Source organism: Sturnira hondurensis, unplaced genomic scaffold (assembly GCF_014824575.4).
Source record: "Sturnira hondurensis isolate 20B ecotype Veracruz unplaced genomic scaffold, ASM1482457v3 Scaffold0016663, whole genome shotgun sequence".
Taxonomy (NCBI): Eukaryota; Metazoa; Chordata; class Mammalia; order Chiroptera; family Phyllostomidae; genus Sturnira; species Sturnira hondurensis.
This window is the reverse complement of record NW_028089294.1, coordinates 266,110-292,026: the sequence shown is the minus strand read 5'-3', so window position 1 is coordinate 292,026 and position 25,917 is coordinate 266,110. Positions and strand designations below refer to the sequence as shown.

Genomic DNA, 25,917 nt, shown 5'->3' with positions numbered 1-25,917 from the left:
AGTCTTTTAAATTGAACCCAGTTAAAAACAACAAACTACCAACCAACCAATCTTACTTAAAAACTAATAGAAAAAATAAACAGTAAGAGCTGTATTTTTACTTTTATAAAAGTAGAGTTTTCGATAAGACTTCTAAGTTATGACAGTAATATAAGTTTGTTTGATCACTTAATTCTTCTTTATCTCCGTAATTCCTTTTTGCTTATCCTACATACTGATGCATATGGTGGAGCGTCTGTGTCCCAGGCGCTGTAGCTCTGACCTAGGTTGTCTGAGTGCTCATTCACCGAAGTCCCTGAAGTGTCCTGTTCAACTCTCCCTTTTTGTTATTTCCTCACACCTTCCCCTCTTGATCGTCTTTACAACAGTGGGGCAAGTAGCCTGAGAGAGACTTTTATAAAAGTACAACCATTCTCCTCAATTAAATCACCTTCAGTGACTATTACTTTTTGAGATAAAGTCCAGTTCCCTACCGCGGCTTCCATGGCCTTCCGTGTTCTAGCTTCCTCTCTTGCCTTTGTTTGTAAAGTGTCTGTGGTTTCTGTAGTTCCTTGAGTGTGTCATGTTATTTCTCAAATGTTGCTCTACCCTTGGCTGATATTTTCCTGGGAGGCTTTCCCCGATGTCTAAAGCTGCGTCATGCCCTCCTCCCAACTCTTCAGGCACAGGTCACGTGTTTCATTGATACTGCTTTTGTTTGTTTGTTTGATGCAACTTTTTTACTTTTTTTTTCTGGCTAATTTAACCTCTGTCAGGGGATGGTCTTATCTTGAATACTGTATCTCCTGTCTCCAGCACAGTAATTGGCCCACAGTAAGCACATACTTTATATTTTGGCCAATGATCCCCTTTTCTCTATACATTTTCACTTTTTGATGGTACCGGAGAATTGTTACTTCCCTCCAAACACTTCTCCTACTTCTAACTTAGACTTTTTCCCTGAAAAAAAGCAAAAAAAAAACCTTTTTTACTTGAATTAGAATCTTTATTTTGTAACAGTTGAAAGTTGGAGTGAAGGAATATGAGTTTGATACGAATCAAGAGGAATTGGAATAGAGCATTTAGTGGGAAGGGCTTTTCAGGGGGAGTTGAACATTTAGAAGCACATGTAGATGCTAAAAGGAACACGGACAGAATTACATAGTTGTCTAAACAGTTGTCAGGGTGCTTGCCTCTGTGAGTTCTATGTCAGTCTGTAATTGGGCATGCATCTGCTTTTCAGATTGTTCTTCTCATAGGGGTCTCTTAAGGCTTGTTCACATATGCCTGGGAATCAGCATGTAGTTCATATTAAGACTATTCACATTTATCAGAAATTGAGAAAGATACAGTATTTTAAAGTTTTCCCATTTAGACTTGATTTTTTCCCCAGAGGTTCACATCTGAAATAGAGGAATGTGTAAATCATGGCATATTTTTATAAAAGAACACTGTACATTTAAAGTTGATAAAGAATTCCTGTATTTTGCGGTTCCAGCTCAAGTTAGTTTGTATATATTGTATCGATCTCTGTCTGAGCTGCTGTTCACTGCAAATGTATTTGATTTCAAGTAGGTCATAGACAGTGGAATGTCGGAAGGGGACGGAGGCTTACTTAGATCACTTGTATGGCAGTGACGGATGAGTTCCACCTCAGGTGCCACTTCCGACTCCATGTCTGATCAGTCAGTAGGGGCTCTTCAGAGGTGGCGTAGCAGCCCACACGTGTTACGTATTTGCAGTCTCTAGCTAATGGAATTCCCCCCTTTGCTGGGGAAGTCACTGATATCATTGCAGGAAAGGTTATGGGGGTCTGAGTGAGGTTACACGCCTAGTTAGTGGATTCTAAGTTGAAATATCTTCATTAATTTTTATTCAAAAGCTTTCTATATAGAATTCCTGACATAAATAATCTTACTCTCTTAATTGAAAATTGCATTAAACAGTGTCTGATTTGGGGGATAACATGCCTGTACTGATTTAGTGCTGGGACATGCTTTTACTCAGATGAAAGGAGAACAACAGTGAATTCTTCATTATCTTTTTGACATCCATGAATTAGTAGTTTTGACTCCTCTATGGTTTGCTATTATTAATTTGTCTTTTCTCCGTCTTAAATGAATTTTATTGATGTTTTAAAAGGGCCAGCTTTTGGTTTCTTTGATTATTTTGCCCTATTGGTACCCTGTTATCTTTTCCACTTTATTGATGTCTGCTCTACTTATATTCTGCTTGCTTAGGTTATATTGCTCTTAGTTTCCTGAGTTGTAATTTGGATGATTAGTTTTAGATCTTTCCTCTTTCATAATCTGTGAACCCAGTGTTATAAATTCTCCTCTAAGCACTGCTTTTTATGCATTTCACACATTTTTGTAAGTTGCATTTTTGTTTTTTTATTTCAAAATATTTAAAACTTTCTATTGAGACTTCTTTGACTCATATGTTATTTAAAAGTGTATTATAAAAACTCTAGTTACTTTGGGGTTTTCCAGCCACAAATTATTTCCAGATCAGATATTATTGGCTTCTAGTTTAATTCCATTATAACTATTTCTTTAAATTTGTCTTAGGGCTCAGAATGTGATCTGTTTTGGTGAATGTTCTGTGTGAGTTCAAGAGGAATGTAGAGTCTGTTATTGGATGAAGTGTTGTGTGATTTCAGTCACATAGTTCAGCTCAGCTATATCTTTACTGACGTTTTGTCTGTTGGTTCTGTCAGTTACTGACTGAGGAGTGCCGAAGTCTCCGAGTAGTGTGATAGTGGATTTGTCTGTGTCCTCCCAGTTCACTGTTTGCCTCACATACATTGACGCTTAGTTGTTAGTTGGCTTCCATGTTAAGGATTGTTGGGTTTTCTTAAAGAATTGACTGCTCTATTATATGCAGTACAACTCTTTATCCTGATCATTTCTTGTTTTGAAGTCAGCTTCGTGTGAAATTCGTGGAGCTGCTCTAGCTTTTGTGTAACTAGTGATTGCACGGTATATTGTCCTCAATTTCTTTACTTTTAACCTACCAGTGTGTGTATTTCAAGTGGGTTTTTGTAGATAACAAATAGTTGGGTGTTTTTTTAATCCACTGTGGCAGTTTCTGTTTTTTAATTGGTTTATTTAAATCATGCACATCTAAAGTGATTATTGATATACTTGGATTAGTAGTATCTTTTATGTTTGCAACTATTTTCATTTGTTGCACTTGTTCTTTGTTTTTTAATCTTAGATCTTATTCTCTCTTTTTGGCTTTTATAGTTTTTAAAAAAAGATTTTTTTTAAGGTTTCATCTATTTATTTTTAGAGAGAGGGGAAGTGAAGGAGAAGGAGAGGGAGAGAAACGTGAAGTTGCCTCTGGCACGCCCTATACAGGAAACCTGGCCTGCAACCCTTTGGTTCACAGTTTGGCCCTCAATCTGCTGAGCCACACCAGCCAGGGCTGTTTATTTATTTTTAGAGAGAGGGGAAGAGAGGGGGAAAGAGAGGGAGAGAAACATTGACATGTGAGGGAAGCATCCGTTGGTTTCCTCTTGCACGCCCCCAACTAGGGACATGGCCTGCAAACCTGGGCATGTGCTATGATTGGGAATTGAATTGGTGACCTTTCAGTTTGTGGGATGACCCTCAACCCACTGAGCTACACCAGTCAGGGCACCTTTTATAGTTTTAATTGAACATTTTATGATTCCATTTTCTCTTGTCTCTTATGATATCCATTATACTTCTTAAATTTTTTTTTTACCGGTTACCTGGAGTTTGTGGTATACATTTACAACTACTCTAAGCTTACTTTAGAATAATGCTATTCTAAAGTACTAGTGCAGGTACCTTATGACAGTACCTTTATGACAGTGCATCCCTCCTGTCCTTTATCACATTGCTGCCATTCATTTCTTCTATCTGGATACCACAATCACCCAATTCATTGTTGCTATTAGTACTTTGGACACACAATTGTCTATTAGATCCGTTAAGAATATAAACAACAAAAGATTTTATTTTTACCTTCTAGTCTTTCTCTGACACTTTCTTTATGTTTGTCTGAGTTTCTGACCTGTATTATTTTCTTTGTCTTTGAAGAAATTTTTAACATTTCTTGTAAGGCAGGTGTACTGGTGATAAGCTCCCTCAGTTTTTGTCTGAGGAAGTCTTTATATCCTCTATTTTTGTAGGATAACTTCACTGGATACAGAATTTTAGGTTGGTGACCGTTTTCTTTCAGCATTTTAACTATTTTACTCCACTCTTGTCCTGTTCGTGTAGTTTTAGATGAGAAGTCCAGAGTAGTTCATATCCTTGTTCCTCTGTAGGCAAAGTATTTTTGTCTCTAGATTTTTTCAGAATTTTCTTTTTTTCTTTGTTATGTTGCAATTAGACTGTGATATGCCTGGTGTAGATTTTTTGCTATTTATCCTTTTGGATGGTTATCCAAAATATTCCATCATTTTTCTTCTTCTTTTTTCTTCCCTATGCATTTCTTTTTGGGAAGTTTTATTGACATATCTTCAAGTTCACTTTCTTGGTCATGTCCAGTCTGTGGATTCATGCATCAACAAAGTATTTGAAACTGAGAGAGATGTTAAATCAACTACAGTGGTTTTTTTTTTCAACTTTTTAAAATTGTTGTTCAAGTACATTTGTCTCCATTCCCCTCCCCCACCCCAGCCATTGATCCTAACCCCATTTGGTTTTGTTCGTGTGTCCTTTATAGATGTTTCGGAAAACCCTCCTCCTCCATTATCCCCTCCCACCTCCCCTCTGGTTACTGTCAGCTACTATGTTTTTGTTAATCTACTTTCTGTATCTATATGTTTGACTACTTTAGGCACTTCATATAAGTAGAATCATACAATATTTGTTGTGTCTGGCTTATTTCATTTAGCCTAATGTCTTTGAGGTCAAGGACACCTTTTAACTAGAACATTCTTTAAAAAAATTACTCTTCGTTAGTTTGTACCTAAGTTTATGGAGTTGTCCTGTGTCTGAACTTTTGAGTTGGGTTACACATAATGTCATCTCTTTGCCTAGCCTCAAAAGGGAGGAGTTGGACAGGGGCGTGGGTAAGATGTTAGACAATTTTTAAACTGTTTTTAAGAGTCTAATGTTTCTTAATGTGTTTAGGGACTTGTAGAGAGGGTATTTACATATTCAGATAGATTGGGCAAGTTCACGGTGGTAGGGCTGTAGAGTGTATTTACATACTCAGATGAAAACACTGAATAATACTTGGTGATCAGAATGTGTTTATACCAATCATTCTTCATTCTGTTCACGAATTTGGGCTTTGAGTGTTAGTCTGTCTACTGCATTAGGCCCTGATTTTACACAGGATAAGAGTTTCAGCTATGTTGTGGGGATCTCCCTTTATTACAGTGTTACTGGGTCTTTGATTTCCTACTTCTTGTCTCTTCCTCCTACCTGTGATGAGTTGTTACAGCTTCCGGATGGGCCTTTATTCTTCCAGCCTTCCCACTGTTGGGGTTGGTAGGCCTGCAAAGCAAGGAGGTCTTTCTGCTTTGATACATGGAGACCTACCTGACTGGACCACCAGCTCTGTGTTTTAAAGTTTACCTAGCTACTGTTTCACCTTGTTGCTAGGGAGTATTATCTTTTCTGTGGTGAAATAAATTTGTTTATTATTCAGAGTAGATAGGGATTCTTCATTGTTGCTAACTTCTATTACATTGGGAAGCTTATACTACAGGATTTGACTACATTTAAAGTACAGGTGTTTTCAGAGTGCTTTTTGAAATTGAGATTTATTTTGTAAGACTCTTCTTTTTTCCTTTTCCTTTTACAGGAGGAATAAGGTTATTTTTGGAATTTCAAATTTTAAGGCTGTTTTGGGTCTTCCCGGTGGTAAATGGCACCAGATTACTGTTTTTCAAGTTCTAGGTTTGCTTTTAGAAAATTAACACAGCAGGCAGTATCTGCTACACTGAGGCTGCTTCTGGAATTCACTAGAATGTTCTTTTAGGGCAGGAATGTTCTTGTTCACTGCTGTATCCTTAGGACCTAGAACAGTGACTGGCAGATGGTAGGGCTTCAGTGCATGTGTTGAATGGATATGAATGTATTTTATGAAAGTCAGTATTCAATATATTAGAAGAAGAGCAGACTTAAGTTTTTGAGATACCAAAACTTACTAATTTTGATTAGTTACATTCTCAAGTTTATCTTTTTGTCCTTTTATTGATTGATAAATTCAATGTTATTTAAACATTTCCATTACTAAGGAAATGGCAAACTAGGAAGAGATAATATATAGTCAGTAGATGTTTAAAAAAGGAGATACCAATTTGGAGAGGTTAATGTTAACAAACATGCTAGCCTATGATTTTAGTCATCTATACTTTTTAAATTTTATTTTTGCTGTCTTGTTTATGTAATTGTATTATTTCTAGGAATAATAAGAAGGATCATTTCCCACCCCCATATCTCTTACCTATGCTAAAAAGGGAACACCTTGAAGCTTCATAACAAAATTTTCAGAAGTACTTACTTATTGAAAAAATAAATTTTGAGTATCTACTGAAAGCCAAGCACTGTTCTATATTCTTAAAAAAAAAAAAGAAAACCCAAAATGAACAAAAGAACTTCATAGAACTTAAAAGGAGATAGAAAAACAAGGTAAATAAATAAAATGTAGAATAAAAGTAAATTTGTCTAAGGATAAATTTTTAAAAATTATTTCTGTAGGTTGGACCTTTTGAAAAGAATCAGTGCATTAAATACCACTTTGACGTAGTTGGGGAATGAGATGCCACATGGCGGAGCCTAGAACAGGGCGCGATGCCGTGGTAGGAACCCTCCTTCGGCAGACAGGTGGAGTTTGCAGTGCCCGCTGTCCAGACTCACACAAGAACTGCCATGCAAAGCCATGTAAAAATAACGGCCTGCAGCCTCAGTGAGGGGATTTAAGAGTCCAGAAAAGTGGGGTTTTCTTGACTGTTGGCTCAGAGTAGGCAGCGAACAGGTGGAACAAGATATCGATATCAATATGCTAATAACGTACAAGGCCTGTCCAGAAAGTATGCAGCCACGTGCTATGAAAAAGACATTTATTGAAGTAGATGCGAGAAACATTGTACACAGGACAATGCTGCCTCAGTCCCTTGGGGCCTCACACAGTTCTCCCTCCCAGTCTCCATCAGTTGTTCCATCTTATTTTCCTGAATCTCATTGGTGGCCTGAAATCTGTTTCCTTTCAAAGGTGATTTTAGTTTTGGGAAAAGCCAGAAGTCACAGGGCATCAAATTTGGGCTGTAGGGGGGCTGAGTCACTTGGGTGATTTGATGTTTCACCAAAAAACTCTTTATGAGACATGATACACGGGCAGGTGCCATGTCATTATGAAACTGCCAATCACCAGTTGCCCATGGCTGTGGCCTTCTGAATCATCCAAATAGTTTTCGTGGAGGAATGTTTAAGCTTAACACAAAATTTGATGCAGATTTGTTGCTCTGCTCAGTCATTTTGAATGCAGTGGCCACACAGTACACATGCTCACTCAATGGTGTCTGCTGCCGTCAACTGACTAGGATGGTGAAGTTGTCATTGTTCACATATATGCATTCCAGGGTGTACATTGTTCTCATTTTATTAACAATGGCTGAACTCTTTCCAGACAGACCCCATATATATGGGGGAATAGTGACTTTTTTAGTGTGGTAGAAACAAGGTGGGGGTGCGTGGGTATGGGTGTTAGGGACATCTAATGGGGAGTAACAGGGGCAGAGAAGGGACAAGTAAATTGAAGGTGAATGATATGAAACATCTCTAGATGGTCCTGTAAGTAATGGGGAACCATAGATGACTTTCTAGCAGGACAGTGGCATGATTACATTCCTTGTTGATAAAAAATGAGTATGGGAAGGAAAGAATGGAGGGCCCTATTTGGAGAATCTAAATTATAATTCTGGGGCAGGACCACTGTTGGGCCTTTCTAGGTGGTACTATTAATCTTTTAATCTCTGTGGGGGGTGCCTATGAAGCACAAGTCCGTATAGCAGTACATATAGTGTGAATGAATGGATTTGTGCCATGTGTCAGCCTTGTGACCAAGAAGAGAGATGAGGGCCTTAAGTTGAAGATGCTGGAAAGTGAAGGGGAACGTCCAAGACATCGGTACTTGATAGGATTGATAACCTGCGGTTGGGAATTTTGTGGAATAAAGCGATTGTAGGTGATTTGAGGTTTGCAGCTGATCTTCACTTTAGGTGATGGAACCGCCCCCCTCCCAACTCACCTTCCATCTGCTTTTCATGAATTGCTTCATCCCTCGCTGAGCCTCCCTTGGCATCTTTTCTCTACCCCTAATTTGAGCTTTGTTATCTGTTGGGGACTCAAGCTCACCAAACGTATTTATGAAACAAAGGAATTGTTCCTGTGGGATGCTCTGAGTGAAGGGTATGCGGGCTTTAAGTGTACTAAAGTGTAGGGATCTGAATGTTTGTCAGAGTTATTCACTTACTATGTCCCAGATTTAATTTTCTAGATCAGTTACCTTATGATATATTAACTTTTAAATTATTTCATAATATTTAATTGCGACAGTTTAGCCTTGTGGTTTTAGTCAAACCATTTTATTATGGGTAATTTTAATACCATAAAATAGAATATATGTATAGTGAACCCCAGTGTACCTGTCAATGCTTTACTGGTCTTGTTGCATTTGTTATCCACCTGCTCTTTTATTCTTTTTTATTTTATTTTTGTTGTAACACTTTAAGGCAAACAGCATGCATATCCTTTCACCACAAATACTTGCATATTTAACAGATAAGGGCTCTATTATTATTAATAACACTACCCTAATACCATTATCACACCGAGCAATCAACCTTATCCTGATTTAAAACCATCTAAAATAATACCCACTCTGGTTTCAGATTTCCCTTTAGAATTTGGAAAAAACCCTTTACAGTTGGATTGTTTGAATCAGGTTCCAAACAAGTCTTGTAGTTATTTTTAAAGTTGCTATTTTCTTAAAGAGAAAAGGCAGTGTGAAAACATTTTAGTATAAGTTATTCTCAGAGAGCAGTACTATTTTTGACACACATTCTGTCTGGAACTTAGTTTTGCTTATCTGTGTAAGAAATAAAATGTTGAAATAGATAGTAGCTATTTTTTATGATTTCTAAACATAGGAAGTCTCTCCAAAATGGGTAGAAGTGGTTGTGACCCCACTTATCTAGACGCAGAGAGAGAGTGAAAATGGGAGCAGAGGTGAGAAGGTTCGGGTGGGGGACCACCTCTCAGACAGACACTCAGATGAGATGTGACTCTGCTCTGGAACTGCTTGTGTGGTGTTCCCGTGTGTCTTACTCTGGCTGGGGTTACCTTCCTCAGCTGGAGAAATGAAGAATGGGTGATTTCGTACAGTTCTTTTTGGTTCTTAATTATTTGTGCTTTATTTTGCATTTATGCTTGACTTCAACAGGAATCTCAAAATTGGATTGGTGGAAACAATGAACCATTGACTGGCTTTACATGGCGAGGTGGTTGCGAAAGAGAGACAACAGGCATACAAGTCTGGAACGAGGTGTTTGTGATCGACAGGCCTAATGGATCAAAAGTAACAGTCTTCTTATTCTTTTTACTGTGTTTCTCCTGTATTCTTTCTTGGGTTATTTTCTCGTATCACAGGTCAAAACAACACAACTATTAATATCTGATAATTTTAACATAAAGTGTGGGACAAAAGTAGGTTTACAGCTCTTCATATGGAAAATAATACAATAATTGAATAATAATACAAGAACAACTCTGTTTTGCATAATTTCGCCTGGAAACCTACTTTTTTTGCCCTACCCTATATATGGATTATTATGTCAAAACTGCGATATTTAATTTAGAGCACTTTTCTTGACATAATTACTGATTTTGGCATTTGTCATTTATGTTTGATTTTTTTAGTTAGTGTTTTACTTATTAGTATTTTAAATTTTTACTTAGCATTTTAAACTTTTAAATTCCTAGGTGGCCGTGCTGCTAATGGATACTCAGGGTGCCTTCGATAGCCAGTCGACCATCAAAGACTGCGCTACGGTGTTTGCTCTGAGCACCATGACGAGCTCCGTCCAGGTGAGAGACACGAGGGCTGTGGGATGATTAGTTCAGATGAGCCTTTGCTCTTCCTCCAAATGCCTTTGGTTGAAGAAAAAAGGACTGAAATAAGAGCTAGTTATGTTTCAGGCTTGCTGTTTCTGGCTCACAGTGTGAGATTTTGTACTTTGAGTGCTTACCAAGGACGTAATAAACGAATAGCCACTTCCTTTGATTTTTCATCATAGCATCTCATGCTTTTTTTTTGTTTGTTTGTTTTAAGGAAAAGTTGTTACTGCTTGTGTTTCTTAGTTGGATTCAGTCAGGTGGCTGCCAGATCATGTATTCTAGCTCATGCAAGAAATGTTTCTTCTCAGCAGTGGGTGGTAGGCGATCCTGTCACAGTGTCCTGGCAGTTTTGTTCTGCTTTCCAGTGATGTCTGGACACATGTGACAAGTCAGTCTCTAAGTTCCCATTACTAGCCTTCCTCAGTTTGAAGTATCCAGTTGTCAGAGTGGAAGAAGTTTTGGGTATTGTGAGATAAAAGAGGAGGACTTTTCAGCCTGGCCTCTGTTGGTTATAGGGCTGGGGATATCAGTCACTGTCAGCCAAGTGGTGGTATTGGGGACCCTCTGAGGTTTTTGTTTTCATTTTGTTCAACCTCTTTTTCTCTGATCTTGCAAGGTGGTGGACCTGATCCCTTATGGTAAGCAGAAGCCGCGTGTTTGGTTTATAGTGGTACCACATTATGCCCTTGCAGATCAGCTGGCTTTGTGGCTTCCCTTAAATTGTAATGGGGGACTTCTCTGTCCTAAAACGTGTACCTTGGTGTTCTTTTGTTTATTCAACTTTATGTTAGTAGAAGGCCTGGTTTTGGACAACCAACCACTTATGGCCACTCATCCGCTCTCATTACATATCCCTCGTTACGTGTAAAACAAGGATTTTACCCATCTTGCCTGTCGTGTGGTTGTGTACAATCGGCTAGGAGATCTGAATGAGAGTGTGTAAGAAAGTGCTTTGTAAACTCTCAATATTCAAGAAGATCAGAGTTATTTTTTTATTATTGCTGCCTTTGAGGCTGGATCTCTGACCTTCCTTACATAAACTGCCTGGCCGATAGATCAATGACAGATTGATCCTCTGGTCATTTATTCTTTCAACAAATAATTAGTGAGCGTCTATGGAGTACAATGCACTGTGTTAACTGCTGATGACCTAAATAAACAAATCCTCGTTCTCATTGCTCTTTGCACCCTGGTCCTGACAGTGAGAGGATCTGCACCTCTCACCTAAAATCGAAGGTCCATATGGGTAAAAACAGGTCGGTTGTGTTTTCAGTGTTGAGTTGAAATCTGGGGTTTAATCACCGCAGTCATTAGTGCCTTTTTAAATACTCTGAAGTTAGTCAGCTGAGAGCGTTATTTTAATTTTGCTGACCTATATTGACAATATATATATATATATTTTCAAATCCTCACCAGAGGGTATGTTTATTGATTTGAAAGAGAAACAAAGGTCGATTTTTTGCCTCCCATACGCGCCACAACAGGATGGGCCTGCACCCTCAGAGTGTGCCCGGACTGGAAATGGAATCCACGGCCTTTTGTTTGTACGGGAGATGCTCCAGCCATTTGGGCTGCCCGTCCAGGGCTGTTTATATTTTTGATCTCCAAGTGATTCAGCTAGATTATCACTTATTTGCTGTTAGAACAAAATGTTCTGTCTTTGGAGTAGCCCTGTTTTCTCAGATATAACTGACTTCTTAGCAGAGGTGACATCTGTGGATTTCCATTTTTTTCCTGTGGTGGCTCAGGGCACCTTTTGAAAACCTGAGTTAGAAAGACTGGACCTAGTGAGTCTTTTCTCCAGTTTTTCTCCCTTGAGGGTACCTAGACCTTCCATTACCGGCCCTGGTCTCTGTGCCTTGGACAGCTTCCTAAACACTGTGGAAAGGGCAAGAGTGCCACCTACTGTTACATTTTCCCTTACCACAGCCTGGTAAAAGTTTCATGTTGTTTATTTAGGCTGACAAGTTTACTTACATAAAGAGAGAGCCATGGTAGAGTCAATGGTGGTTGGAACATCCACTGAGTAACTCTGAACTAAGTACTATGATTGTATCAGGGAGGAATTTATCTTTGGAGAACTATGCCCCTCACCTCTATTAACTTAGAAAAATAATTGTGGAAACATTCTTTACTAAAAAGAAAAAAAGACCATTTCATAACGTTAAAGTAACTTTGAGAAGGAGAAAAAGAAACTTACTATATAATATACTTTTAAAAAATGTCTGCATTTTTGAGGCCCCTTATGTGTGTACTCCTGGCTTTCATAGTTTACCGTCACTGCTTCCCTCTTAATCTTCTGTGCTGAGTGTCAGGAACACAGAGGGCATCCTTCTCGTGTGCCACTGGGCGAGACGGTGGCTCAGGGATTCACGTGTGTGAGGTGTAAAATAGCTTCATTTCCACATGTGAAGCTCTACACAGCTGGGTGTTCAAAATAAAACACTAATAAAAACAATTTTTTAACAGGTATATAATTTGTCTCAGAATATTCAAGAAGATGATCTTCAGCACTTGCAAGTACGTATGTCTTAAAGGATGCATGCCAGAGTATTGAAAATTTAATTCCTACTTTATTGTGACTTTACCCCTAGAAGATTGAATACTGCATGACTAAACTGATGTACTACTTCTCGACTTCTTATATATTAAACTTTTTATTAATTAAATTTTAATGTATACCCAGTCTGTTAGAAACTTAAATGTTGGACTTTCAAATGATTTTTAAAGGCTTTGACATCTAGTGGTCTGATGTAGAACAACTTTATAGAAGTTTTCTTTCAATCTCTTTGGAGGCATTATTTGAAATAACTTGATTTAATAGTTATTTACAGAGTACGGTAGACTTGCAATGGAAGAAATCTACCAGAAACCATTTCAGGTAAATAAATATTTTATTACTTCTTAAAAGTTACCTATGAACCAAACAGTTGTCAGGCCATCTCATCTTGAAACTCTGAAAACATGAGGACATGAAAACAAACCCATTGTTAGCAAGAGATTCAGCAGAATTGATACTGACTTATGGTAATGTTATCACCAACTCATCAGTAGTAGGATAACTTGATAGGCAATAGAACAAATGACTGTAGATTGATTCTTAATACTTTTACCTAGATTAAGAGATTGATGTTTCTTTTAGTTAGATATTATTTAATTCCAAGATTTATGATGGTCACTTAAATTTCTTTTAACATTAAACTACTACAAAATATTATAGTTTTCTTCTGTGTGTTGGGTTACAAGTTGAGGTTAGTCCTGTTATTCTTTACTTTGGTTTCATGTACAATTTATTATATCTCTCCCCCAACTCCAGCTCCTATATTGCCGTGTTTTTTGAATGCTAGGTACAGAATATTGAGTCAGGATAGAACCTTGGTTGAGTTAGTTAAGAAATGAGAGGTTAATTAAAAACAAAGCTAATTTCTAAGTTGGCAGTAGTACTCTCTGGTCAGTTGTGTTCCAGGAGGTGAGAATGACTGCATCCCGCTTGCTCATCAGCGTGTGAAGTCCTCCCCGTGTGGTGGCATGACTCTTGATTCTTAGTGGGTTTGCGTTGATTCTGCCTCAGTCTTGTCTGGCTCAAGTGATCACTTTTGTGAAATATTTGGGTAGGTTATGGCTTCATTTTGTGTGTATGGTTGAAATACACTCTATTTGGTTGGTTTATTTTTTCTGAACTGGGGTAATTTTGTCACCAATGGGACATTTGCCAGTGTCTGGAGACATTTTTCGTTGTCACATTTTGGGGGGAGGAGGTTAATGCTACTGGCATCTAGTGCGTAGAGGCCAGAAGTGCTCTGCGGCGTCCTGCAGTGTGCAGGGCGGCCTTGCCCAGCCGGGAGTGACGAGGCCCTGAGTGTTGATAGTGTTGAGGCTGAGAAACCTAAGCGTATATGAATATTCAAAATTTCTGTGAAAAGAATTAGTTGGTTTAGAATTAGGTTAGCTGGTCTTCTAGTTAAACAGCCTTGACTTAGTATTATGATCCATATGTTTTGATATGCCTTTTGTTAATATTAAAAGACCCGTATTTATCGCTGTGGTGACTCGTATATAGCAAGGTTCTCACATGGAGGCTGTTGCCTGGTATAGGGCTGACGTGTCTAGGCAGGGCCTTGCTATTAGCTGTGAACAGTGTGCATCATGGTACTGTAACCTTTGATGAGGATTGCTAAAGGGACTAAGGGAGGTTTCAGTTGTTAGAGTAGCGACTTTTTGGGTAAAATTTTGTAAGAAATTATTTCTTTTTTCCTCTGTGTGTAGACGTTAATGTTTTTGATCCGAGATTGGAGTTACCCTTATGAGCATTCATATGGTTTGGAAGGTGGAAAGCAATTCCTTGAGAAGAGATTGCAGGTAAGCCCCTATTTCTTAGGAGAGCATGAGTGCCAAGCTGGGCAAAGGGGTGGGCGTCCTGGCCGGCTGCTTCGACTGCTGATCTCTAGGTGTCATTGGAATAAACCCCAGTTAGCCCAGATGGCTCCACGTGTGATTTGTGAACGAGGACAGTGACCACAAATAGAAATCAAGGAGCAAACATTTCTGTTTGGAGTTGGCTGCCCCCTTGGTAAATCAATATTCAAAGGCTAAAAGTTTGAAGGAGAGTAACTTTTTGATCTACTGAGGTTGCATGCATGTTCCTCTCTGGCCCAGCTGAGCTTCTAAACATTTAGAGGGGACCCCCCTGAAAAAGTGGAATTTATTTATAAAAAAATCTTGTGTGTATTCTTACATCTTTAAATTTCATTCACGCTCAAAGTATTCTCCATATGATGCAGTATACCTCTTGAGATGTTTTTTCATTGCTAAAAACAGTTTTTGAACTCATTGACTTTGATGTTTTTTAGTGCTTCTGCTGTTTTTTGTTTCACCTTTTTCCACATTGGCAAAACATTTCCCTTTGAGGACTTTTTTCATCTGGGGAAACAAAAAGAGTCTCCCAGGGTGAAATCAGGTGAATGGGGGGGCATGAGGAGGGGTGTCATGCCATTTTTGTTCAAAAACCGCTGAATACTCAGTGTGGTGTGGGCAGGTGTGCTAGTACATCACCCATCTTGAACTGGACAAACGTGGAGAAAGAGTCTTCAAAAAAAATTCCCTGAAGTCAAACACAGCCTCTCACAACAATGCCAGCTGGTACAGTGATACAGATGGGTTCCCAGAACACTCACCTGGTGGGGAAACCTGTACTCCAAGGGGCCTGCCCTGCAGATGATAATACTGTTTTTTAGGGTCCCCCTCGTATAATACGCACTTACTGAGCACAGAGGACGCAAGGTCCTCTCTCCAAGGAATAGTATCTGGTAGAGAGCATACAGAGCTAGAAAGGGGATTTTAAATATCTAGTTCAGCCTTTTTTTTTTTAAGTTGTATGTAACAGAACTGGAACCCATGAAAGTGACTTGCCTTTGGTCCCTTAAGTAATTATTGGTAACTGGACTAGAACCCAAATATGCCCATGCAGTACGCCTGCCACACCAAGGCTTTCTTTGAAAATAATCTCACCAACATGCTCCTTTGTTCCCATGGAATTAGTTGGGAAACCCTCTGGTCAGCTACTGATCTACTCACATACACAAAAGATACATGAAGGTCTTATTATTCATAAGTAGGAGTATTCTCTCTCTCTCTCTGTTAATGAAGTTTTGTTTGCTTATGTGATGATGCATTTAGTTGCCCAACTGCATTCAAAAACTTTTAGTACAGTATTTCTAAAGTGAGATGAAAAACCAGTTCCTCAATCTTGGAGTATTTGAAAGGCATTTTCAGATCCTACTCTTCAGAAGGAATTAACACATAGCACATGAGGCATATCACCTAAACTCAGAACTACATACTTTAAGGCCAGAAAGGATTTTTAATGTCTTATTGATGTGATATAGAAAAGTGCTCGATTATAAGTGTGCAGTTTGATGAATTTGTACAAGTTAAACATAGCCACATGACCAGCTTCCAGAAACACCCACCTCCATCCACCGACTACCCCACCCAACGTCTCTACTGCTATCCTGACCTCTAACTGGCTTTTTGTACTTTTTATGAAAAGAATTGTACGGTGTGTATGTGTTTGTGTCTGGCTTCTATTGTCCAGTATTATGTTTGAGATTAATCCATAATGTTGCATGTAGTTTAGTTCATTTATTCTCACTGCTGTGCCTCTATTCCATTTGTGAATAGGCAACGATTTTTCGGTTCTACTCTAAATGGAGATTTAGGCAGTTTCCAGGTTTCATTGATTATGAATGGTGTATTTTCAGTATGTTTTTTAGAATGATTTTTGAGGAGAATCTTTGGGAGAGTATATAAGTTATATTGTGATAAATAGTTATTAAAAAGCTAAAGTTAAGGTTTTCTCCCAAAAAATACACAGCAATCTCTTTTCCCCAAACACTGATATTTAACGTTAGCATTAATCATTATCATTGGGAATGAGTGCTGAAATCCTGACAAATTTCTAAAGTTCTTTGGATTGCACTGGAGCGGTTCACCTCAGCTATTACTTTGCACAGGGGCTGACCTTTTTGTTTGTGGGCAGGTTAATACTTTGTCTCTTTGCCATTGTAAGTATGTTAAATGCAAATTCTTAATTTATTACAATTTATTACCTGACAAGTAAATCACAACCACGGATTGTTATTCTGGTGTTAGATACCATGATTAGTTATTAATATTTATTTTTTTGTATCTTTGGCAGCTAAGGGGAAAAACATCTTTTTTAGTTTAAGATAAAGTAGGATCCTACCAAAGTGGTCAGAAATGGATCTAGTAAAATTTTACATTGTCAGACACCTATCAGAATAGCATCTGAGTTAAGTGTGCATGCATGTGAGTATATATGTGTTTTCTTTGAAGTTTTTTTCTCCTCGCATTTGCACCTTCACTCTGTCTCCTTCTGCCCTCAGGTGAAACAGAATCAGCACGAAGAGCTGCAGAACGTAAGGAAGCACATTCACAGTTGTTTCTCAAATCTTGGTTGCTTCCTTTTGCCACATCCTGGTCTTAAAGTTGCAACTAATCCTAATTTTGATGGGAGATTGAAAGGTGGGAATTCCTATTCTTGCTAAAATCAGAACTTACTTTTTTAGGGGCTGAAAGCTTTTAAAAAATACATGGTTCCTTAAAGTTTACGTCTTATACTGGAGGACATTTTGATAGCACCCTTAATGATGTGATTGACTGCAGTGTTCTCTGTGGTCTTTGTAGCTTCCCGTTGATTTTTGCAAACAGCCAGCATATTGATGAACATTTTATAATTTGGTCTGTTTGTTGCTCAGCTCCGATGTCCTAAAAATTTTGAAGGCAAAGAACATTTTAGTATTTTATCTGATTACTCTCTATAAAAAGCTTTCTCAGTGTATTATATTGCTGCAACTATATTTAAGCCTCCCTGTTTTGTCGTGATAGTATAATTTTTGTGATTGTTTTGGATTATTTGAGAAGGATGGTAAAAGGCTTGAGGATAGGTGAAACTTTTAATGTATGGCTGGGAAAACAATCTAATATTAAAATTTAATACAATTTCATGAATTATTTGCCTTCCAGAAGGGATGGTTAGTACTTAATGTGGGATTTGTTTGGGTAGTCCACAATTTGTTTCATTTAGTATTTGAGCTGAAAGAATTCTTGGGGGCGGTGAGGGATTATATTTATTTTTAGGAGATAATGACACGGTTGGATAAGTTTTTAAAATGCATCTACTTAAGTAATAGATACTATGAACTCTTATTTCACAATACAGAATTTTATGAACACTTACCAATGGGGATTTCGTCCCTTTTTTGGACTAAGATGTTGACTAATTTCATGTCCACTAGATATTGATGAAGACTTTAAACGAGAACTTCGAAATCTGGTTCCATTGCTGCTTGCCCCTGAAAATTTGGTAGAAAAAGAAATAAGTGGATCTAAAGTCACTTGTAGAGCTCTTGTGGAGTACTTTAAGGTAGGAAACTCTTGCATTAGGTAAGTTTAAGTTAGAAATGCAGCTCACTTAAAACTCATCTATGTGTATAAGAAATTACTTTAAAGCAAAAGTGTAACATTTATAATTTTTCTGCCTTGAATTGGGTGTGCCAATATTTAACGATATTTAAGATTCTAGCAGACAACTTGTATCTTCTAGACAGTGATTTTAGTACAGAATTACCCTGCTCGTTCTTCAGCTCTGACAGGGAGACAGGAGCCCCTCGCCACATTATTGTAACACCGCTGTGGTGGGGATTGGGAGCATCATTCTCCGTCTTGAGTGCTCACAAAAGCCTTCTCTGGAGTTCTGAGGACCTGATAAGAGCAGCTGAAAGTATCAAAACTGATTTCTGGGCTTAAGTAAATTACTCATAGATTTTTTTTTATCTCTCTGCTCTTTTCCTCTTTATAGCTTGATTGGCAAAGCAAGACCATCCGAGGGTTGTATTTATTCGTAGTAGCTATGGATAGGTGGGAGGGAGAACAGTTAACTGAGAGTGTCTTTGTGACCATTTTATGGACACTTGATCATTTTTATATCTACTGTCTTTGTTTAGGTACGAAACTAATTTAGAGTCAGTAGAAAGTTGAAAGATTCCCGTATTGACTTGGTAAAACTCCAGTCTTGCCTTCTGACTCTTAAACCACAATTTATAATTCTTTTTCTTAAACTGAAATATAATTAGGGCTGGTCAAAGTAAAATACTGAATTGTAATGTTTTCTAACATAGTTAGTTGAAATGTTGGCAGTAGGGGAGACTTAGGGATTTTTTTCTAAAGTAAATGACATTTTATATATAACTTTTAAATATGAGATAAAACTTTAATGTAAATTAGAATTATATTTAGAAATACTTCTCTAGGATATTATTTAGCAACCTGTGTATTTAATAATGCTGAGCATGAAATTAAGTTTGTTGGGATGAGAGTGGTGATTTTTAAAGCCTAGATTTTTCTCTGAATAGAGTGAATAATTTTATATTTAATAATTTCTCCTTTTTGGGATTATCGAGCCAAATTGTATAATTTACCAATATAATGAGTCTTCTGTATTTTCAGGCTTACATTAAAATTTATCAAGGAGAAGAACTGCCACATCCAAAGTCCATGCTTCAGGTACTGTGTGTGTTGTACATGTATTTATTTATGAAGGAGGAAGAAAATCATTGATTTCGAGATAAAGGCTGGAAATGGGGTGGTGCTTTCTTGCATGCACATAAAGGCAATACATATCATGGTTTGCGTGCACATCTAAGGCAATACATATCATGGTTCCTGAAGTTTTTTTCCCTCTCCTTTTTATTGAATATATTGGGGTGACACTGGTTAATAAAATTATACAGGTTTCAGGTGCACAGTTCTACAACACAACATCTGTACACTGGCTCCTGAAGGTTTTATGTGATCTATTTCTAACTACAGATCACAGACCTTGCTTGCACATCGCCACCAGAAATAAGAGTCCTCAGTACCTTCTCTTCAGTTGCTCAGAAAGTGTCGGAACATTTCTGTTGCAGGAGATAGCTGAAAATGGGCCTTTCCGAACCAAGCCTTTCCCTTATCGCCGAATCTTTGACAGTGAATGTTGTCTGAAATAAGGCTCATTTTCTCTTTGTATTAGTGATTTAGAGCTGCTTCTAATGCTCCCTTGGGCAATTTCTCAGTTTTATAGTATGTTAAACAGTATTTTCTCATAATACTCACCCAATAGGTAGTGTTGTGCATTTAAAAGTGACTCGCGTAATGTTGATAAAGAACCACGTAGGTAATACTTCATTCTTTACATCTGGAGACTTGGCACATTTTAGTGTTGTATCTATTCAGTTCTTTAATTTCCTGAGCAAATGCGGTATTTTCTATAAACTCATTTTAACAAACCTAAGCAAAACAAAATTAGGTGGGTAGTCTTATTAGAAAAAATCACTATTATCTTTTATACTGGTGTTTCCTTCCATTGGAAAGGAAAACTGGAAGTTGGTAATATTTTCTCTGGTTTATTTCAGACTTGTTCATTGTATATAACTTACTGTGTTAATCAGGATTTATGGAATCATCAGTTATTTTTTTTGCATAATATCGGCACATATTTTATTTTTTAGGCAACAGCTGAAGCTAATAATCTTGCTGCAGTAGCAGGAGCAAGAGAGATTTATTCCAAAAGTATGGAACAGGTTTGTAACTAAAATTTAAATTTGACACTAGAGTAAGATAGAAGATTTTTATTATTTAAAATAATTGAAATAATTTGTACTCCTTATGCATTGTTATATCATTTCTTAATTCCCTTTTATAATCTCTGCTAGAAGTAAAGTAAGAAAATAATTCACACAGAGTTTAGGATATGGGTAGTAAGTTTTTTGTAAACCATACTGAAATATTTTCTGGCATGTGATTCAGGTGCTCTTTATTAGTAGCTTCTGGTGTAATTAATATTAGCTTAAGGCCAGTAGCAATTTCTATGCTAAGCTTGCTAACTTGAACAGTAAAGTACCTTTTTATTTATTATCTTTTACCCACTCTTGCCAGCAGTCTTTTGTACTTTATGCTAATTGGTGGGTTAAGTGAAGTCAGGTACAGATTGCAGTGTAATCATTTTTGGTCTGTACTTGTATTAGTCATATTTGGAAAACTTATTTTGCCTGCCTCTGTTAAACATGTGGGTTATCAACAAATGGGTTATGGTTGTGTGTCGTGGTGTTATGAACAAGTTTAAAACTGAATCACGTAGGTGGTTTGACTTTCTGGGACTAAACACTGTGAGAGGGAATTCTCAGGTGTCACTTATTGCTGCATGTAACCGGCCGCACTGTGATTGTGTCCGTATAGGTATGTGGTGGTGACAAGCCTTACATTGCACCTTCAGATCTGGAGAGAAAACACCTGGATCTTAAGCAAGTGGCGATTAAACAGTTTCGTTCAGTAAAAAAAATGGGTGGAGATGAATTCTGCCGTCGTTATCAGGACCAGCTTGAGGCCGAAATCGAAGAAACCTATGCAAATTTTATAAAGCACAACGATGGGAAAAATATCTTCTATGCTGCTCGTACCCCTGCCACACTGTTTGCGGTCATGTTTGCTATGTATATAATCTCAGGACTGACTGGATTCATTGGCCTGACCTCCATAGCCGTCCTGTGCAACCTGGTCATGGGGCTGGCACTGACCTCTCTTTGTACTTGGGCATATGTTAAATACTCTGGGGAGTTCAGAGAGATTGGAACAATGATTGATCAGATTGCTGAGATACTGTGGGAACAGGTTGGTATCTGTTACTTGGTTTTTCAGTGACTAATCCCTGTGGTTCTCCCACTCCCCACACAGTATTTGCATACCCACTTTTCCTTTTTATGAGGACTATCAAAAGGGTTTTTCTGTTTTGTTTGGATGTATAATCTGAATATGAAGTGTGAACAGGAGAGTGTTTTTTCCCTTAAACTTGTAACTATAGAGTGCTTTGGTTGGCTGAAATCTCTAATATCCTTTGCACAGATTCTTAATCGTAGATGTGGTTCTATCAAACAGTGGGCAGGGCATGTCTCTAAGCATTTCTTCCTAAGAGAAGAAAATATGATTGGTGAGAGAGTTAAGAAGGTAAGGAAAAGAAGTTTGGAAGTTCAGTGCTTTAGGAAAGCAAGAAAAGTTTCTTACTAATACTGTCAAGAAGCAATGCATGCTTGTTTTGCAGGAAAATTAGTAGATAGTATTCAGGTCTTGGCTGCCTTCCCTGCAGATGGTAGTGAGTTACTGGTGCACTACAAGGAACAATCAGTGGGGATTTCTTACACCAAAAAACTTGATCTGTGTACTATGGAAATGCTAGTGAACAAAGCAAAGCACTACAGAGACCAACTCTTTATCATAACCTTTACTTCAACTAGAATTCACATCATAATTTTTTTTACCTCAAACCAGAAATCAGAGTCGAGCCTGACAAATAATCTGCTAAGGAAAGTCATGTTGTTTATTGGCCAACTGCGGGTTGGAATTGCCTGTGTACAGAAAATTCCATTTAAGGATGTTATCATTAAAATGGTCATCATGAAATATTTGAGCATCAAATCAAGGACCAGGATGAAAGCTTACAGTTATTACTGATGGACAGTAAAATAGGCATTTTCAGATACCATTTTCAGATACCAATGGTACTTGTTGAAGTATTGGGCTTATTTGAAGGTCTAGAATATGCAGGTCTGTGTTGGTTTTGGCTTTAAATTCAAAGACTGAGGAAACAAACCATTTTTGAAGAAAGTTTGGAAATTCAGTTGAATGTTGGCTTTTTTTGTAATAATGTCATTAATATTTTATAAAGTGACCCACGTATTAATTTGAATTTAGTATTTATTCTTTAGAGAAATGCTCATTTTTATTCAGATCTAATTTGGAAGCTTCTGTTTGGATATTTGTTATATTTAAATTTTTATCTCAAAAATGTCACTCTTCACATTCCTTTGGTACCTTCTAGTAGAAGGTGGATTAAAAGCTATTACAACCTCACTTTTTAAAAAAGTGTTATCCACCTTAAAATTTTGCACCATTACTCATTTTCTGCAACCTGAATTTCCATAATTGTACAGTGTCTTCTGTGAAAACCAGTCATCTCCTGTACAGCACTGATTCTAGGACTTGAGAGGTCCCATCATTGCAAGGCAGTTAAGTGGGAGAATCTAAAGTGTGTGAAATATTTTCAGTGCAGTTGAGGTAAGGTGGTCACTAGTCAGAGGAGGTCTGTGCTGTGTCAACAAACTTTGTCTAAATTTTTTTTTTGCATTCTCTTTTGCTTCAGAGGAGTCCCAGGAAGGTGAGAAACCTACAAAGTCTCAAATTCTTGTAGTCTTAAACTCTCTGAGCCATTCTCCTAACAAATCACTCCGTGTTTTAGGTGTTTTCCAAAGTGTTTGAAGTTACTAGACGTCGAATGGTCCATCGTGCTCTTTCATCAGCACAGCGACAGAGACTGTCGTCCAACAATAACAAGAAGAAAAATTAGACAGTATTTCACACTTTTTCCTCTCTCTGAAGTGTTCACACTTACACATGTAGGACAATAAGCAGGACCGACTGGGCCGGTCTGCATAAACGCTGTGTACATACCCGATTTGATGCTGCACATAGGGTATGGAATTGCACATCCGTCTCGTAGGGAGTGTGAGTGGTTTGACTAAGAGGAAAGTGGGTTTTGTTGCGTTATAAAATGTCTAACTGCGTTCTTTGTCGCACCATAACTTTTTTTTTTTAAGAAACATCTTTTTATTTCCCACATTCCTGGTTATTTTCTTCATTGCTTTGAATTGAATTTTTATATCTGTTTTTTATATGTAACTCTTTTTTTACCTCATGTTTTTATTTGTTTTGCACATTTCTCATACCACAGGTGTTGAAGCCCCTGGGTGATAATTTGATGGAGGAAAACGTAAGGCAGTCTGTAACAAACTCCATCAAAGCAGGCCTGACTGACCAGGTGTCTCATCAAGCCAGACTAAAGACAGACTGACAGTCGTCTCCTCATGGACTCCTCTCCCCTTTTCACGCTTGCTGTACAGTGAGAACTGAGACACGAATGAACCAAAGTTTACAATCAACTGTAGAAGTAGTGTAGTGCGACTGGCTTCGCAGGCGGCTGCCGCGGTGAGAGTCCTTGGTTGGTTTTAGGCATCCTGCTCGTGGCTCCTCGGGCGCGGAGACCGGCCGAGGGCCAGTGGTTGGTCACGCACGTCTGTGCCGTGTTTCTAATTCTTTTTCTTTCTGCTTAATCTGATGTCGGTGAATTTTGTCTTATGTAAAAGGATATTTCAGGGAAAATATTTTAAGAAATCTATTTAGAGTCTTTTAACGGTGTCCCATTGAATTTTAATTTTTAGAGAAGTTATGAATTACTGTCAGAATCAGACCCGAATGGCAATGAACCCTTTCTTGAGCCGCTACATTAAAGTACCTACTGCTTTACTGCCTTGAATACCAGTATTACGTAAGTGCATGGATCAGGACTCCCCGGAAACGACGTGGCAACTCTCATTAGCTAAGGAAGTGATTTTGAGGTGTACATTCTTCTTGCCTTTTTAAATTTTTAAACCTGCCCTACAAGGAGATGCATATCTGGGGAGCTGAACTGTCATGATGCAGTTTAGTCTTCATGTACATAAAATACGCCATTAATCTTAGTGGGGGAGAAATTCCATCCAAAAACGCTGCCTACAGCTGTGAGTTAAGAGTGTCTGTACAGTGTGTAGCTTTTATTTTCTAAAGTCACAGATAGGGCATGTATATGAACTATAAATATATAAATAGCAATTTTGTATTAAAAGTTTTGTAGTTTATGGCAAAACCTGGTCCTGTGGTAGGCTAATAAGTACAGTCCCTGTGAAGGAATGTTTGTGGCTCACGTTGGTGTGTGAATGCGTAGACTATTTGGAGTTTTTGATATATTTGTGATATTTATCTTCCCTGAGCACTGCAGTCTCACCCCCCAAGGGAGTTCGATGGGAATGTTTATTGTGACTTCGTCCTCTGTTGCATTTTAAGGTTATTTCCTGTAATTTATTTTCAGTACATAATTAAAAGTTTGTTGTATATATAAAATGAAACTTGTGATTCTTTTTAAAGGAATTCTTCAAGTATGTATTCCATTACATAAATCATCCTTGTTTATATTGAAAAGAGCATGAGCAGGAAACACCCAAAGTGAGAGCTCAAAGGCATTGTTTGTACCTTGAAGCCCAGCTTGTGAAAAGTTACTTTTCTGTGTCTGTCTTGGTTAGGGAGAATTTGTGATTAGCCTGGGTATAGCTGGGGATTTATTAATTTCTTCCCTTTTTTTGTGATATATGTAAGGCTAACATTTTTGCAGTACTTTTGTAGCCTCTTTATAAACACGTAATAAAGCACCAACTTTGGTTTTTAAGTGAAGAAAATTCAGATGTTGAGTTGCATGCCTGAAAGCTCTAAATTTCCCTGGGTTGGTAACTCTTCTCCCCCTTTCAACTCCTGTTTTTGTATGGATTGTATCTGTTTCCATCTGTATTAAATTGCTACCAACTCATCTGTTCTTAAACATAAAAAATCCACCTGAAAAGTGTCTCTCTTTATTTCTTCTACCACCCTGTTTTATGAATGCTGTGGACTGTTTTTATGAATGAAAAAATAAAAAGCTTGTATAATAGCAATTCTTAATGAAATTAAAGACACATAGCTTTTTTCTTTTTCTTTTTTTAAAGAGTTGTGAAATCTAGACCATTGGATTTCATAGTGTTTCTTGTTGGAAAGAGTGTTTTCTCCAAAGAAGATATGCGTTTAGAGAATTCCCAGAAAGCACTTTGGTTTCAGCTGGAAGATTCTGAACATTGTTAAGCAAGAAACAATAAAAGGGATTAAAGGCAAACTCAAAACTTGACTGAAAATAACTTTGGTGTAGTATATTTCTGTGGTATGATTTTTTAGTAATCTGCATTACATGGTAGGTTTTTACAAAGAAATACTTCACGACAAATGATTTATCTTCCTAGTTAAGACATGTAATTTACTTTTGTGGAAGGGGCAGTTCATTTGTCTGCTATTGAGCGTGCCTTATATATGTATTTCTCAAAGATCGATAGTCGTCGTTGCTTCAGTGAATAGTGTATTGTAGAGCTGAACAGTGCATTTCACTTTTGAGGGTTGTATTTTCAGAGAACCCTGAGCTGGACTTGCTTTAGTTATTTCTAGGGTTGGCCAGAAAGTCTGTGTGTTTTTTTCTATAAAATAAGTATTTTTCCTTGTCACCAGTAACTTGATTGATTTGGGTATTCTGAGTATGTCAGCTGTCTCCCGCTATTGGCTTCTAATGGGTAGAGGCCAGGGGCGTTGATAAACATCTTCCAATGCATAAGAC

The 25,917-nt window shown here is 37.8% G+C and overlaps 1 protein-coding gene across 4 annotated transcripts in view; it reads left to right on the top strand.

The window, feature by feature from the left end:
* The window catches only part of ATL2 (atlastin GTPase 2), a 48,148-nt gene extending 23,026 nt beyond the window's left edge, over positions 1–25,122 (top strand). For 2 of the 4 annotated variants that reach the window (XM_037066880.1, XM_037066883.1), the window contains exons 3-14: positions 9,412–9,546; positions 9,951–10,055; positions 12,555–12,605; positions 12,910–12,966; positions 14,352–14,444; positions 16,991–17,129; positions 17,903–18,030; positions 19,113–19,169; positions 20,153–20,224; positions 20,880–21,311; positions 22,837–22,851; positions 23,425–25,122. In XM_037066880.1, the coding sequence (XP_036922775.1) occupies positions 9,412–9,546; positions 9,951–10,055; positions 12,555–12,605; positions 12,910–12,966; positions 14,352–14,444; positions 16,991–17,129; positions 17,903–18,030; positions 19,113–19,169; positions 20,153–20,224; positions 20,880–21,311; positions 22,837–22,851; positions 23,425–23,544 (1,404 nt within the window). In that variant the 3' untranslated portion in view covers positions 23,545–25,122. Of the gene's footprint in view, positions 1–9,411; positions 9,547–9,950; positions 10,056–12,554; positions 12,606–12,909; positions 12,967–14,351; positions 14,445–16,990; positions 17,130–17,902; positions 18,031–19,112; positions 19,170–20,152; positions 20,225–20,879; positions 21,312–22,836; positions 22,852–22,932; positions 23,335–23,424 lie in introns of those variants that run through there. The other 2 variants (XM_037066881.1, XM_037066882.1) reach the window with 2 other exon arrangements.
* The last annotated feature ends 795 nt before the right edge of the window (positions 25,123–25,917 follow it).